Source organism: Mus caroli, unplaced genomic scaffold, assembly GCF_978045245.1.
Source record: "Mus caroli unplaced genomic scaffold, Mus_caroli_1 scaffold_8, whole genome shotgun sequence".
Classification (NCBI taxonomy): domain Eukaryota; kingdom Metazoa; phylum Chordata; class Mammalia; order Rodentia; family Muridae; genus Mus; species Mus caroli.
In genome coordinates, this window is record NW_028227263.1 from 105,683,456 (window position 1) to 105,696,928 (window position 13,473).

Here is a 13,473-nt window from a genome sequence, read left to right on the forward strand (position 1 = left end):
GGCAGAATTTGGGTATGGAGTACTTTGGCACAAGATCAGCTTCAGGCACCTGAAAATTTATTTATGTGCTTCTCAGGCATTCGAGATACTTCTGTTGTAAATACTCTGTTTAGTTCTATACAATGTTTTTTGATTGGGTTGTTTGGCTTTTAGGGTGGTTAGCTTCTTGAGTTCTTTATATATTTTGTATATTAGCCCTCTATGAGATGTGGGGTTTATGAAGATTCTTTCAAAATATGTAGGTTGCTGATTTGTCCTATTAACTATGTCCTTTGCCTTGCAGAGTGTTTCCAGTTTCATGAGGTCCCATTTATCAATTCTTGAACTTACAGCTTGAGTGAAAGGAGTTCAGTTTAGGAAATCTCCCACTGTGCCAATAAATTCAAGACTCATTCCCATATTTTTTTCTATTAGATTCCATGCTTTTATGTTGAGATCCTTGATCCAATTGGACTTGAACTTCGTGCAATTTCACATCATTTTTTCAAAGATCATATGGCTATAGAAGTGTGATTTTGTGTGTGGGTCCTCAGTTCTCATTCATTTGTTAGTGAGCTCATTTTTAAGACAGTACCATACAGTTTTTAATACTATAAATCTTGAATTTAACATAGAACATGTAATTGAGATGCCTTCAGCTATATTTTTTTAGATTTTATATTGGCTAATTTATTTATTTTCATTTCAAATATTATTCCCCTTCCCACTCTTCCCTATGCAAAAGCCTGATCCAACCCCTCCTCCCTGCTTCTATGAGGGCGTTCCCCCACTCACACATCAACACCTGCCTCACTACCCTAGAATTACCCTACATTGGGCCATCAAGTCTCCACAGGACCAAGGCCCTCCCCTCCCATTAATGTCAGATAGGAAACCCTCTACTAAATATGCAGCTGGAGCAATGGACCTCCATGTGTACTCTTTGGTTGGAGGTTTAATCACTTGGAGCTTTAAGGGGTGTGGCTGTTGTTCTTCCTATTGTATTGCAAACTCCTTCAGCTTCTTCAGTCCTTCCTCTAACTCTTCCTTTGCATTATGTGAGCTCAGTAGTATGGTTGACTGCAAGCATCCTCACCTGTATTGGTCAGTCTCTGGCAGTGCCTCTCAGACTATTTTGAATTCTGTGTGATTACTTCCAACTATTCTCCTTCTGTCATTTCCTTATGATTTTAAATTTTTGGAAGTGAATTTTTAGTTTAGTTTTTAGTTTTAGTCTTCAAATTTTGTTATTTTCAGTTAAAACATAGTGATATCATTTCTGCATTGGAATTTATACACATTGAGGTAGGGTTTTTTGTGGGGTAAATTTTTTCCCATATCACCTTTGATCTTTCATCAGAAGAATTTACATTGTTCAGAATGGGACAACTCTAAACAGTCTTGGGAAGATTTAAGCAATTTACTATTTTTATTTTCTGGCATTGGCATTATGTGCACATTTAAGTTTGTGAAATTCATGCAAGCCTGTGGTCTTTAAAGACCAGAAATAGGCTTTTGATTCCCTCTAACTAGAGATACCACTAGTTGTCAACTACAATTTCACTGCTGGAAATAGATCCCAAGACTTCTGAAAGAGCAGCTAGTAGCTTTAAGTGCTGAGGCACATCTTCATCAATAGTGTTGAGGCCTTGATTTATTGTGTCTTGTATTTAAGGATACCACCTGAATTCAGATCTTCTTTTTCATCTTAAGCCTCTTCCTTTCAATAGATAGAAAAAAGAATCTTTATAATTAAAATTCCATATACCACAAAGCTCCATTTCCAAGCAAGCAGGTCAGTCTGCTCACTTGAATTTAGTCAAATATTTGAATGCTCCTTAGAAAATAATATGTACTCACAACTGTGATGCACATCACCCTTCAATAGAAGACATGAAAGAAGACCGGAATTTGAGGCAATTACATTAGTGGTCAACCTGGTCACTTGACCAACTGAACTATATTAAAAACGTTATTACTCTCCTTTGCCTCTTCATCCTGTCCCAGCTGACATGTCATTGCTGTTTACACATAGTTGCACAAAATGCCATTATTGTTCGTGATCAATTTGCCTTTCTTTTGTATGATATATACATATCAGTCAATTGAGAGTGGGTTTGGTAATGGCATTTGTCTGAAGACTACAAACACACACACACACACATATGAACACACACACCACAGAACTAGTTTGGAGTTTCTTATCATGTTTTCCATTCATTATTCACATTTTTCTTCACTGATCATTTCTCACCTGAAGTACCAAAATTCCACTCTTCAAAAAGTCATTCTATTTGCCTCACAGCATGGATTTCTGCAACACAGATCCTAAAAAGCTGAAGACATTTTTAGATCCTATTGTAACTAGGATTTTGCATGGAACTTAAGGGACTGTCAAACAGATCATTTAGTCTAAGATTTGAAAATAACAAAACAAGTAATCTGATTTGCTTGACATGTACAGGAAACTACATTTGGGTCTGTTTTTTTGTATACTGTTAGGTTTTAATGGAAGGATAGGAGGGTTTGCAAGATCGCTGCTGGATTGGTCATCCTTGTCTCTCCAATCTCCTTATATTTCCTCTGGTATGCAGCCAAATTTTCTTTGGTACTCTAGGTTCTGTGAATTACCTAATATCCTGTGCGTTGGTCTGTTGTCTGTTGCAAATTCCTTAAGATCACACACTGAGTTTTAACAAAAAGAGAGATTTGAGTTTATGATTCCAGAATTCCAAGGTTGAATGTCCACATGTAGTGTCACAAGTAAAAATAAGATTAAATGCAAATACAAAATTGCTGTAAGTAATCCATTAAATCAATCACTATGAATGTACATTTATATTTGTTATGTGTGCTTTTTTACCCCACCCCCTGTTATGTGTGCTTTTTTATATAAAATTACTATAAGTGTCACAAGATATTTTAATTAAAGTTTCCACATATTATTTTTTTAATCTTTTAGTCTTGACACCTACATTTCTCAAATTATGTTACTACATAGAAGTAAAATGTTATAAAATTATTTTCCATGGGAAGAATATATTTTCTATAAAATACTTTCTCATTCAATAGCTTTTCCCCATATCTACAAGAAACTGTAAGGAAAAAATTATTTCATCCATAGTATATGTGTGTATGTGTATCATTAGTTATGTTTCTATTTCTGTGATAAAAAGTTACAGCCAAGACAATTTATAAAAGAACATAATTAATTCCTCTTACAGTTGTAAAGGGTTAGAGTTCATGATAGTCAAGCAAAAGGCATGGTGGCAAGAAAAGTTGGGATCAATCAGAAGGTAGATACTACTCAGGGATGTTGGAAAGCATTTGAAACCTCAAAGCCTGCCCCTGTGACACATCTCCATCAACAATGGGAAACTTTGTAATTCTTCCCAAACAGTTTTATCAACTAGGGACCAAACAGTCAAATATATAAGCATATGGGACCCATTCTTATTCAAATCAGCATATTATTAAAATTAAAACAAAATAGGTAGACTGTAGATGCATGGATAGATAGATAGATAGATAGATAGATAGATAGATAGATAGATAGACTAATATGAACAGATAGTTAGATGCAGGTGATGCAGATAATGCAGGTGCAGCCAATCTTGGGTGGAGCCTATGATTGCACAGTTATAGTGAGTTCCAGGTGGTGATCACTGCTGCTGTTCCCCAGAATGCACTTTAAGTCACAAGGCTAATAAATGATGCTTTATTGGTTATGATGTCATTTTTTTTTGCTTTGATATGTTTTATAGAGCTAGTAAAGGAACCATCTTTAGCACTTTGATGCTAACCCTAAACGGAAAGAAAGAAAGAAAGAAAGAAAGAGAGAGAGAGAGAGAGAGAGAGAGAGAGAGAGAGAGAGAGGGAGGGAGGGAGGGAGGGAGGGAGGGAGGGAGGGAGGGAGGAAGGAAGGAAGGAAGGAAGGAAGGAAGGGAGAGAGAGAGAGAGAGAGAGAGAGAGAGAGAGAGAGAGAGAGAGAGAGAGAGAGAGAGAAATAAAGAAAGAAAGAAAGAAAGAAAGAAAGAAAGAAAGAAAGAAAGAAAGAAAGAAAGAAAGAAAGAAAGGGAAAAGAAAAAAGAAAAAGAAAAAGAAAAAGAAAAAGAAAAAGAAAAAGAAAAAGAAAAAGAAAAAGAAAAAAGAACCGTCAAAATATTTTCCCTGGTAGTTAGAAGTAGTTCTGGGTATCAAATGTGGATGAACAGCAAAAGAATGCTAGTTCGGCATCTTGCATCTGTCTCTGACTCTGTCATATATGGTGCCTACAGATTCCCTAGACATGCTGGTTGGAATATCTACAAGGTGTGTCATTTTATGCAGTTTTAAATGTGATCCAGAGGAATACAGGTTTAGAGGAAGTATAAATTTAAAATGTTAAATTTACTTTCACAACTCATAAATTAATATATATGAGAGAAAGCAAGGTAAGAAGAAACTATGTTCTTGCTAGAGATGAGGATATGAGTATCAAGGCTGCACCATTGCACCTTAGAAGTTAGGACATGGCCACATTCTTCATAGGTAATCTCATCTGCTTACAAACTCATTCTTCTCTAATGTTTATCCTTTACTACTTGAGAAAACAGTTTTTTATTCTTCTTGGATTATGATGTCTATGTCAGTAATGATGAGATTACATTTAAATAGTCACTCATTTCAGATATTGCAACAAGGGTTTTGTCAGAACATGTCAAGTTAAAAAATATTTTATAGATGTTCAGTCCTGTGACCAGGACAATTCCTCAACCACATGTGTTTAAGTATTATGGTTAACCTCCATTAAAGAATCTTGTTGAAGAATTCATCCTATTATACAGGTTAAGACCTGAGTTACAAAGGGAGGAGAATATTTGAATTTAGTGATACAAAGGCTTGCTCTATTGCCCATGATTGCCTGTTCATTGCCTTCAGTGTTATAATAGACAGGTCCTGTCTACTATTTACTCATTGTATATTGTTAACCTAAAGCAAAGACAATCACAACAAGCCACAGTTTGACCAGTTTACATTTCTTATGGTAGTGCTTTTCATTTTTGCTTCATTTGGGATTTTGTTCACTCTATTCTCCCATTATTGTGTAGACAAGTCAACTTATTGGGGAAGCATACTTTCATTACAATATCAAAATATATACTACATTCACTGTCCTAAACTCCTGGTGGCTAAATATAAAACCCCACTCAAGATCATTTCCCTTAGTATCTTAGGTGAAAGGACACACAGTGGTGCCTTTAAATTTACATTTTATATAGATGAAAAAATGCCTTATTGTTTTCAAAGCATAGTAAGCAGTGGGTGATCATACTGCTCTAGAAGAAGGGAGTGATCACAATGACATCTCTACTCAAAGATTAATCTTGGATTGAAGAAAAGAGTAAGAGTAGAGAAGTTCAAATCAGAAAATAAACAGGAGACTTGATTTTTCTTTTTCATTGAAATTAAGTAGATAATTTGGAAATAAAAAATGCAGCAGGACTATTGGCTTTTCCAAAGTAAGAAAGAAACGGCTTGTGTTGGGTTGAGATATCATATGTTTCTGCAAATAAAAATATACCATAGAAGAAAATTCTGAGACAAGAAAAAGTAAATAGGAGTAGTAAAAACTAAAGCTGTCATTTGATTGTGATAGCATGGCCCACTGATTTATCCTGTGTTTGATGAGCATGGACATTTTCAGGCTTTCTTCCAATTCAATCTATTGCAATCTCTGAGGTAGAATGATTTCATCAGCCAAAATTCTTTACTAAAATTTTAAACTTAGTCAAACAATCCAGTCAGGAAGTTGATACTTTAGCTCCTGCTGTCTTTTGGTGCCTCTGGCTAGAGGAGAAGATCCAAAATATATTTTTCACTTGTTTTTAAGCAGAATACAGGGCCTCAGATGCAGAGCCTTAGGGAAGAGAGTTCCAAAACTCTCATTGACAGTGGAGGAAATGTCCTGAAAAAAACGTGTGGGTAATTAATGTGACAGCTGCACTCACTAACAATCAGAAGCACAAAATGTTCACAAACATGTGAACTAAATATATACCTACTGGGCATCATTGAAGATGTCTCCATCTGTCTTTTGGATGGACAAACATACATCTTAATAGGATGTTCTGGATTTTTACCTTTGGGCTCCTATATATTCCCATTTTTGTGTGTGCCTTTACTGACAATGAATGCTATGTAACATGCAGTGATTATTTTTACCATGAAGGAGATGTGACAATTGGTGCATTTTTCCCTCTTCATATTTATTATTCAGGAAACAAAGTTCCTGATAAATATATGGCATACAATTTCCAAGACTATCGAGTACAGTAAGTACAATTATTTATTCTAAGAATTCAGAATTCTTATGACTTATTAGGTATAGGGAATAAAACTTGCTTTAGTTGTTCAAAATCCTACATTTCCATTCAAAAATCCCTTCAAGTATATTTTCTTCGGTACTTCTTTTCCTCCTGAATAGGAAAAGAAGTAATTTTGATATTATAGATTTTGTTTTCCTGGTTGTTATTCAATATACATGATCTTTTATAATGTGTGGGTCACCAGATAATTTGAATATTTTCAGTGTTATGATTTCAGAGTATGGATATGTTAATCTAAGAATTACCTTGAATTTCTTGACATCTAGATATACTTGAGGGAAGAGAAGATGTAACTGAGTTAAGAGACACCTAGGTGCCTAGAATGTTGCTAGAATGACAAATACTGACTTTTTACACAGCTGACTTCAAAGAGGACACTCACCATTAAAATTTCTGAGCACTATCTCATCTAGACATGACTTTTTCTAATTTTTCTTTTCTTTTTTTTCATTTAATTATTTTGGTTTTGTTGTTTTGTCCTAAAGTTTTTAATTCTCAGACAGATGCAAAATGTTTATCTGCTTCCCATATGTTTCTAGTGCTTTTCCTCCTTTCTGTGTACGTGTTTCCAAAATACATTATCTTGGAGGACAGCCACTTAAGAGCATTTTTAAATTTTCTGTAATCTGCAGTATGAAAAAATAGCAACAGAGAAGTCTGATTTCCTAGGGAACTAATGACAAGAATTAGATTATTTCTAATTATAGAGGAGATAGACTGTGCTTATCTAAAGTATATATCCGGAATCTCTATGGATCAATGGTAAAAGACCATGAAGTAGAAAAATAGACCTTGTAAATGTCTGTGAACATATGAGAAAATAAGTAGGAAGAAAACAGAAAAAAAGGAAGAAAAAAAGACATACTTATGAATGTGAATTGTGTTCAGTGTCACATCACTGTATAATTATTAAATCCTTGGCGTGGTGCTTAGTAAAAAAAAATCAAAGACAGTAGACAAAGAAATATGTTCAGAAGGAAAAACTCATTCATTTTGTAGTCTAAATTTTTATACTCAAAAGGAAAATCAGAGAAGTTCATTACTGGCAAGATGTATTTTCAATATAAAACATTAACAATCTTGTCTTATAAAATTCACAGACATATTTTTCTGCATGCACTTATATTGGTGTTATATTTTCCTTAGTAAGAGAGTAGAAAAATGGAGCTGCTGCAAATTTTCTAAGACATTTCTCTGGTGTCTATAAGTGATCCAAGATGGCTTTGTCAATTTTATCCTTCTGTGTTTTAACAGTGAAAATAGTTCTACACCTAAATATATCTTTATCCGGAGTACATTTCTCCACTCTTGCCTGTGGCCTCATAATTAAGGTCTCTGTTTCCATCAATTGCAGCCCTGTAAACTTTCCTTCCTACACAGTCACAATGGTCATTAAGTATACTCTAAATCTTTTTATGGAGGTCTATCATGTATTGGGGCTGTGTTCATTTTTTTGGAAGTAAAACTGTGGTGTCCATTTTATTGTATTCAGTGATATTTTGTCATCTCAACTTTATTCTTTAACTGGCACTTGGGTTGTGTTTTCTAGCTTCCTTTTTCTCTGGATAATTAATAACCAAGCTTTGACATACAAAGGTAATTTCCAGCATAGCTGCAAACACAAACACAAACAGCACTTCAAGTGTGTACCACTCTTTCTGATTTGAAAGATTTTATCATAGTTTGCTTACGTGTTGATAGACGTCATTGAAAACACTGTGGAAATTTTTCTACCATTTAACTCAAACTATCACTTGCAGAAATAGATAAAGATTACAGAAATATGTTTAGAAAATATATAGACCTTTGCATGTAATTTTACTTTTAATTAACAGATTAAGAAATTATTAAACTGTATGATGTTTCAAATTTATCTGACTCTAATTGAATAAGTAAATAATTCATGAAGTATTCTCTAATTTTCAATGAAAGTTATCTGATGTGGTATACATATAGAAATAATACAAGAAATTTCTCAAAATTCTGAACTTTTCTGCAGATTTTTCTGCATGTTCTGTTAGTATCATTATCTAATAAGAATCTTGTAAATAACCACTCATTCAGATTTTTTTACGTATTCATTAGCTTATACCTTTTTTTTTTAGGTACTTTCTTCATTCACATCTCAAGTGCTATCCCAAAAGTCCCCCACACCCTCCACTCCCCCACCCACCCACTCCCACTTCCCGGCCCTGGCATTCCCCTACACTGAGGGATATAAAGTCTGCATGACCAATGGGCCTCTCTTTTAACTGATGGCCGACCAGGCCATCCTCTGATACATATGCAGCTAGAGACACGAGCTATTAAACTATTATTACCAATTTCTTTTTTATTTTTTATTGGATATTTTCTTTATTTATATTTCAAAAGTTATCCCCTTTATTGATGTATACCCTCTTGTAAAGACCCTGTTCTATCCTCTCTCCCCCTGCTTCTATGAGAGTGTTCCTCAACTCACATACACACTCCAAATTCCCCACTTTTAATTACCCTACACTAGGGCATCTATTGAGTATTTTTAGGACCAAGGACATCTCCTCCCATTGATGCCTTACAAGGCCATCATCTGCTACATATGTAGCTAGAGCCATGTGTATTCTTTGGTTAAAGACTTAATCCCTGAGTGTTCTAGAGGATTGGTTTTTCTTCCTATGGGGATGCAAAGCCCTTAAATTCCTGAGGTCCTTTCTCTAAGTCCTCTATTGGGGACCCCATGCTTAGTCCAGTGGTTGGCTGTGCGCATCTGTCTCTGTATTTGTAAGGATCTGGCAGGGCCTCTCACTAGACTACTATATTAGGCTCCTGTCAGCATGCACTTCCTGTAATCCACAATAGTGTCTGGGTTTGGTAACTGTATATGGGATCAATCCCCTGGTGAGACAGTCTCTGGATGACCTTTTGTTCAGTCTCTGCTCTACACTTTATCTCCATACTTGCTCCTGTGAGTATTTTGTTTTACTTCTAAGAAAGACCAAAGCATCCACACTTTGGTCTTCCTACTTCTTGGGCTTCATATAGTCCGCGAATTGTATCTTGAGTGTTTGGAGCTTTGGGGCTAATATCCACTTATCAGTGAATACATACCATGTGTGTTCTTTTGTGATTCAGTGACCTCACTCAGGATGATATTTTCTAGTTCCATCCATTTGCTTAAGAATTTCACAAATTCTTCATTTTTAATAGCTGAGTAGAACTCAATTGTTGAAATGTACCACATTTCTGTATCCACTCCTATGTTGAAGAATATCTGGGTTATTTCCCATTTCTAGCTATTATAAATAAAGCTGCAATGAACATAGTGGAGCATGTGTCCTTATTACATGTTGAAGCATATTCTTGGTATATGCCCAGGAATGGTATAGCTGGGTGCACAGGTAGTATTAAGACCAAATTACTGAGGAAACTGCAAAACTGATTTCCAGAGTGGTTGAACCTGCTTTCAATCATACCAGCAAAGGAGGAGTGTTTCTCTTTATCCACATCCTTGCCAGCACCTGCTGTCACCTCAGTTTTTAATCTTAGCCATTCCAAATGGTGTGAGGTGGAATCTCAGTGATGTTTTGATTTGCATTGCCCTGATGATTAAGGATTTTGAACATTTCTTTAGGTACTTTTCAGCCATTCGATATTCCTCAGTTGAAAATTCTTTGTTTACTATTTTGATCCATTTTTTAATTTGGTTATTTGAATCTCAGGAGTCTACCTTGTTGTGTTCTTTTTATATATTGGATGTTTGCCCTCTACCTGCTGTAGGATTGGGAAAGATATTTTCTCAATCTGTTGGTTGCTGTTTTGTCATATTGACAGTGTCCTTTGCTTTATAGAAGCTTTGCAATTTTATGAGGTCAGATTTATCATTTCTTGATCTTCAAGCAAAACAATTGGTGTTTTGTTCAGGAAAAGTTCCCCTGTGCCTATGTGTTCAAGGCACTTTGGGCTCTTTCTTCTATACTTTTCAGTGTATCTGGTTTTATTTTCATATTCGCTAAAACAGTTGTAGAATCATATTTCTTGGTGCGGTGTTTAGTTTTATGTCAACTTGACACAACCTATAGTCATTGTAGAGAAGGAAGACTCTATTGAGTAGCTGCCTCAATGAGATCAGGGAATAGGCAGTCTTGTAGGGTATTTTCTTAATCATTCATTGATGTGGGAGTGTCCATTCTATTGTTGGTTGAGTGCCACTTCTGCAGCTGTGTTTTTGGTTTCCATAAGAAAGGAGACTGAACAGTGAACAAACCAAAAAATAGCATTGCTCCATGACCAGTGGATCATCTCCTGTGTGAAGAATCCTGACATACTTGAGTACCTGCCATGACTTCCTCCAATAATGATCAGCAATGAAGAAGTATAAGCTAAATGTGCTGCAATGTTTTGTACCAACTTGAGAAATGCTAAAATCATCTGAAAGTGGGAGCATCAGTTAAGAAAATATCCACTTTTGTTTTAGGATAAAATGTTCTGTAGATATCTGTTCAATCCATTTCTTTCATAATTTTGATTAGTTTCAGTGTGTCCCTGTTTAGTTTCTGTTTCCAAGATCTGTCATTGATGAAAGTGGTGTGGTGAAGTCTCCCACTATTATTGTTTGAGGTTCAATGTGTGCTTTGAGCTTTACTAAAGTTTCTTGAATGAATGTGGCTGCCCTTGCATTTGGAGCATAGATATTCAGAATTGAGAGTTCCTCTTGGAAGGTTTTGCCATTGATGAGTATGAAGTGCCCCTCCTTGTCTTTTTCGATAACTTTGGGTTGGAAGTCGATTTTATTCGATGTTGGAATGGCTTCTCCAGTTTGTTTCTTAGGACCATCTGCTTGGAAATTTGTTTTACAGCCTTTCACTCTGAGGTACGTTCTGTCTTTTTCACTGAGATGGGTTTGCTGTAAGCAGCAAAATGTTGGGTCCAGTTTGTGTAGAGAGTCTGTTAGTCTATGTCTTTTTATTGGAGAATTGATATTAAGAGATATTAAGGGCTCTTCCGGTCAGAAAAGCACCGGGTAGCTAGGGCGCAGGGTCGGCTGACACTCGCCGGTCAGAAAAGCACCGGGTAGCTAGGGCGCAGGGTCGGCTGACACTCGCCAGCTACCCACAACACCCGCCACAGGATCTTAAGACTTCTGGTGAGTGGAACACAGCTTCTGCTCCAATCCAATTGAGCGCGGGACCTGAGACTACATTAGTTAGGGAAGAAGAAACCGGCCTGAGTAGGGCCACAGGCCTCATCCGGCCGGACCAGCACAGGGTAGCTAGAGCACAGGGTTGGCTGACACCCGCCAGCTACCCACGACCCCCGCCACAGGATTTTGAGACTGCTGGTGAGTGGAACACAGCTTCTGATCCAATCCAATCACGCGGGACCTGAGACTGCTTTGGTTGGGGAGGCAGAAATCCGGCCTACATAGGGCCACAAGCCTCTTCCAGTCAGAAAAGCACGTGGGTAGCTAGGCCGCAGGGTCGGCTGACACTCGCCAGCTACCCACAACACCCACCACAGGATCTTAAGACTTCCAGTGAGTGGAACACAGCTTCTGCTCCCAACCAATTGCACGCTGGACCTGAGACTGCATTAGTTAGGGAAACAGAAACCGGCCTGAGTAGGGCCACAAGCCTCATCCGGCCGGACCAGCACCTAGGTAGCTAGAGCACAGGGTCGGCTGACACCCGCCAGCTACCCACGACCCCCACCACAGGATTTTGAGACTGCTGGTGAGTGGAACACAGCTTCTGCTCCAGTCCAATCACGCAGGACCTGAGACTGCTTTGGTTGGGGAGGCAGAAATCCGGCCTACGTAGGGCCACAAGCCTCTTCCGGTCAGAAAAGCACCGGGGTAGCTAGGGCGCAGGGTCGGCTCACACTTGCCAGCTACCCACAACACCCACCACAGAATCTTAAGAATTCTGGTGAGTGGAACACAGTTTCTGCTCCAAACCAATTGCGTGCGGGACCTTAGACTGCATTGGTTAAGGAAGCAGAAAACCGGCCTGAGTAGGACCACAGGCCTCTTCCGGCTGGACCAGCACCGGGGTACCGCCAGCTACCCACGACCCCCGCCACAGGATTTTGAGACTGCTGGTGAGTGGAACACAGCTTCTGCTCCAATTTTTAAACAGTGACAACGACAACAACTAACCCCAGAGATTACCAGATGGCGAAAGGTAAACGTAATAATCTTACTAACAGAAACCAAGACCACTCACTATCATCAGAACCCAGCACTCCCACTTTGCCCAGTCCAGGGCACCCCAACACACCGGAAAAGCTAGACACGGATCTAAAAGCATATCTCCTGATGATGGTAGAGGACTTCAAGAAGGACTTTAATAACACACTTAAAGAAATACAAAGGAACACTGGTAAACAGGTAGAAGACAGTAAAGAGGAAGCACAAAAATCCCTTAAAGAATTGCAGGAGAACACTGCTAAAGAGTTACAAATCCTTAAAGAAAAACAGGATAACATAATCAAACAGGTAGAAGTCCTTAATGAAAAACAGGAAAACACATCCAAACAGATGATGGAAATGAACAAAACCATACTTGACCTAAAAAGGGATGTAGACACAATAAAGAAAACCCAAAATGAGGCAACACTGGAGATAGAAACCCTAGGAAAGAAATCTGGAACCATAGATACCAGCATCAGCAACAGAATACAAGAGATGGAAGAGAGAATCTCAGGTGCAGAAGATTCCATAGAGAACATCGGCACAACAATCAAGGAAAATGTAAAATGCAAAAAGATCCTAACTCAAAACATCCAAGAAATACAGGACACAATGAGAAGACCAAACCTACGGATAATAGGAGTGGATGAGAATGAAGATTTTCAACTCAAAGGACCAGCAAACATCTTCAACAAAATTATAGAAGAAAACTTCCCAAATCTAAAGAAAGAGATGCCCATGAACATACAAGAAGCCTACAGAACCCCAAATAGACTGGACCAGAAAAGAAATACCTCCCGACACATAATAATCAGAACAACAAATGCTCTAAATAAAGATAGAATACTAAAAGCAGTAAGAGAAAAAGGCCAAGTAACATATAAAGGCAAGCCTATCAGAATTACACCAGATTTTTCACCAGAGACTATGAAAGCCAGAAGATCCTGGACGGATGTTATA

General features: G+C 37.6%; 1 protein-coding gene across 1 annotated transcript in view; it reads left to right on the top strand.

Annotated features, from left to right (window-relative positions):
* Positions 1-6,056: 6,056 nt before the first annotated feature.
* Positions 6,057-13,473, top strand: part of LOC110287734 (vomeronasal type-2 receptor 116-like) — a 31,281-nt gene continuing 23,864 nt past the window's right edge. Inside the window, exon 1 of the mRNA XM_085841836.1 lies at positions 6,057-6,293. Coding sequence (XP_085697962.1) covers positions 6,085-6,293 — 209 coding nt within the window. The 5' untranslated portion in view covers positions 6,057-6,084. The remainder of the gene's footprint in view (positions 6,294-13,473) is intronic.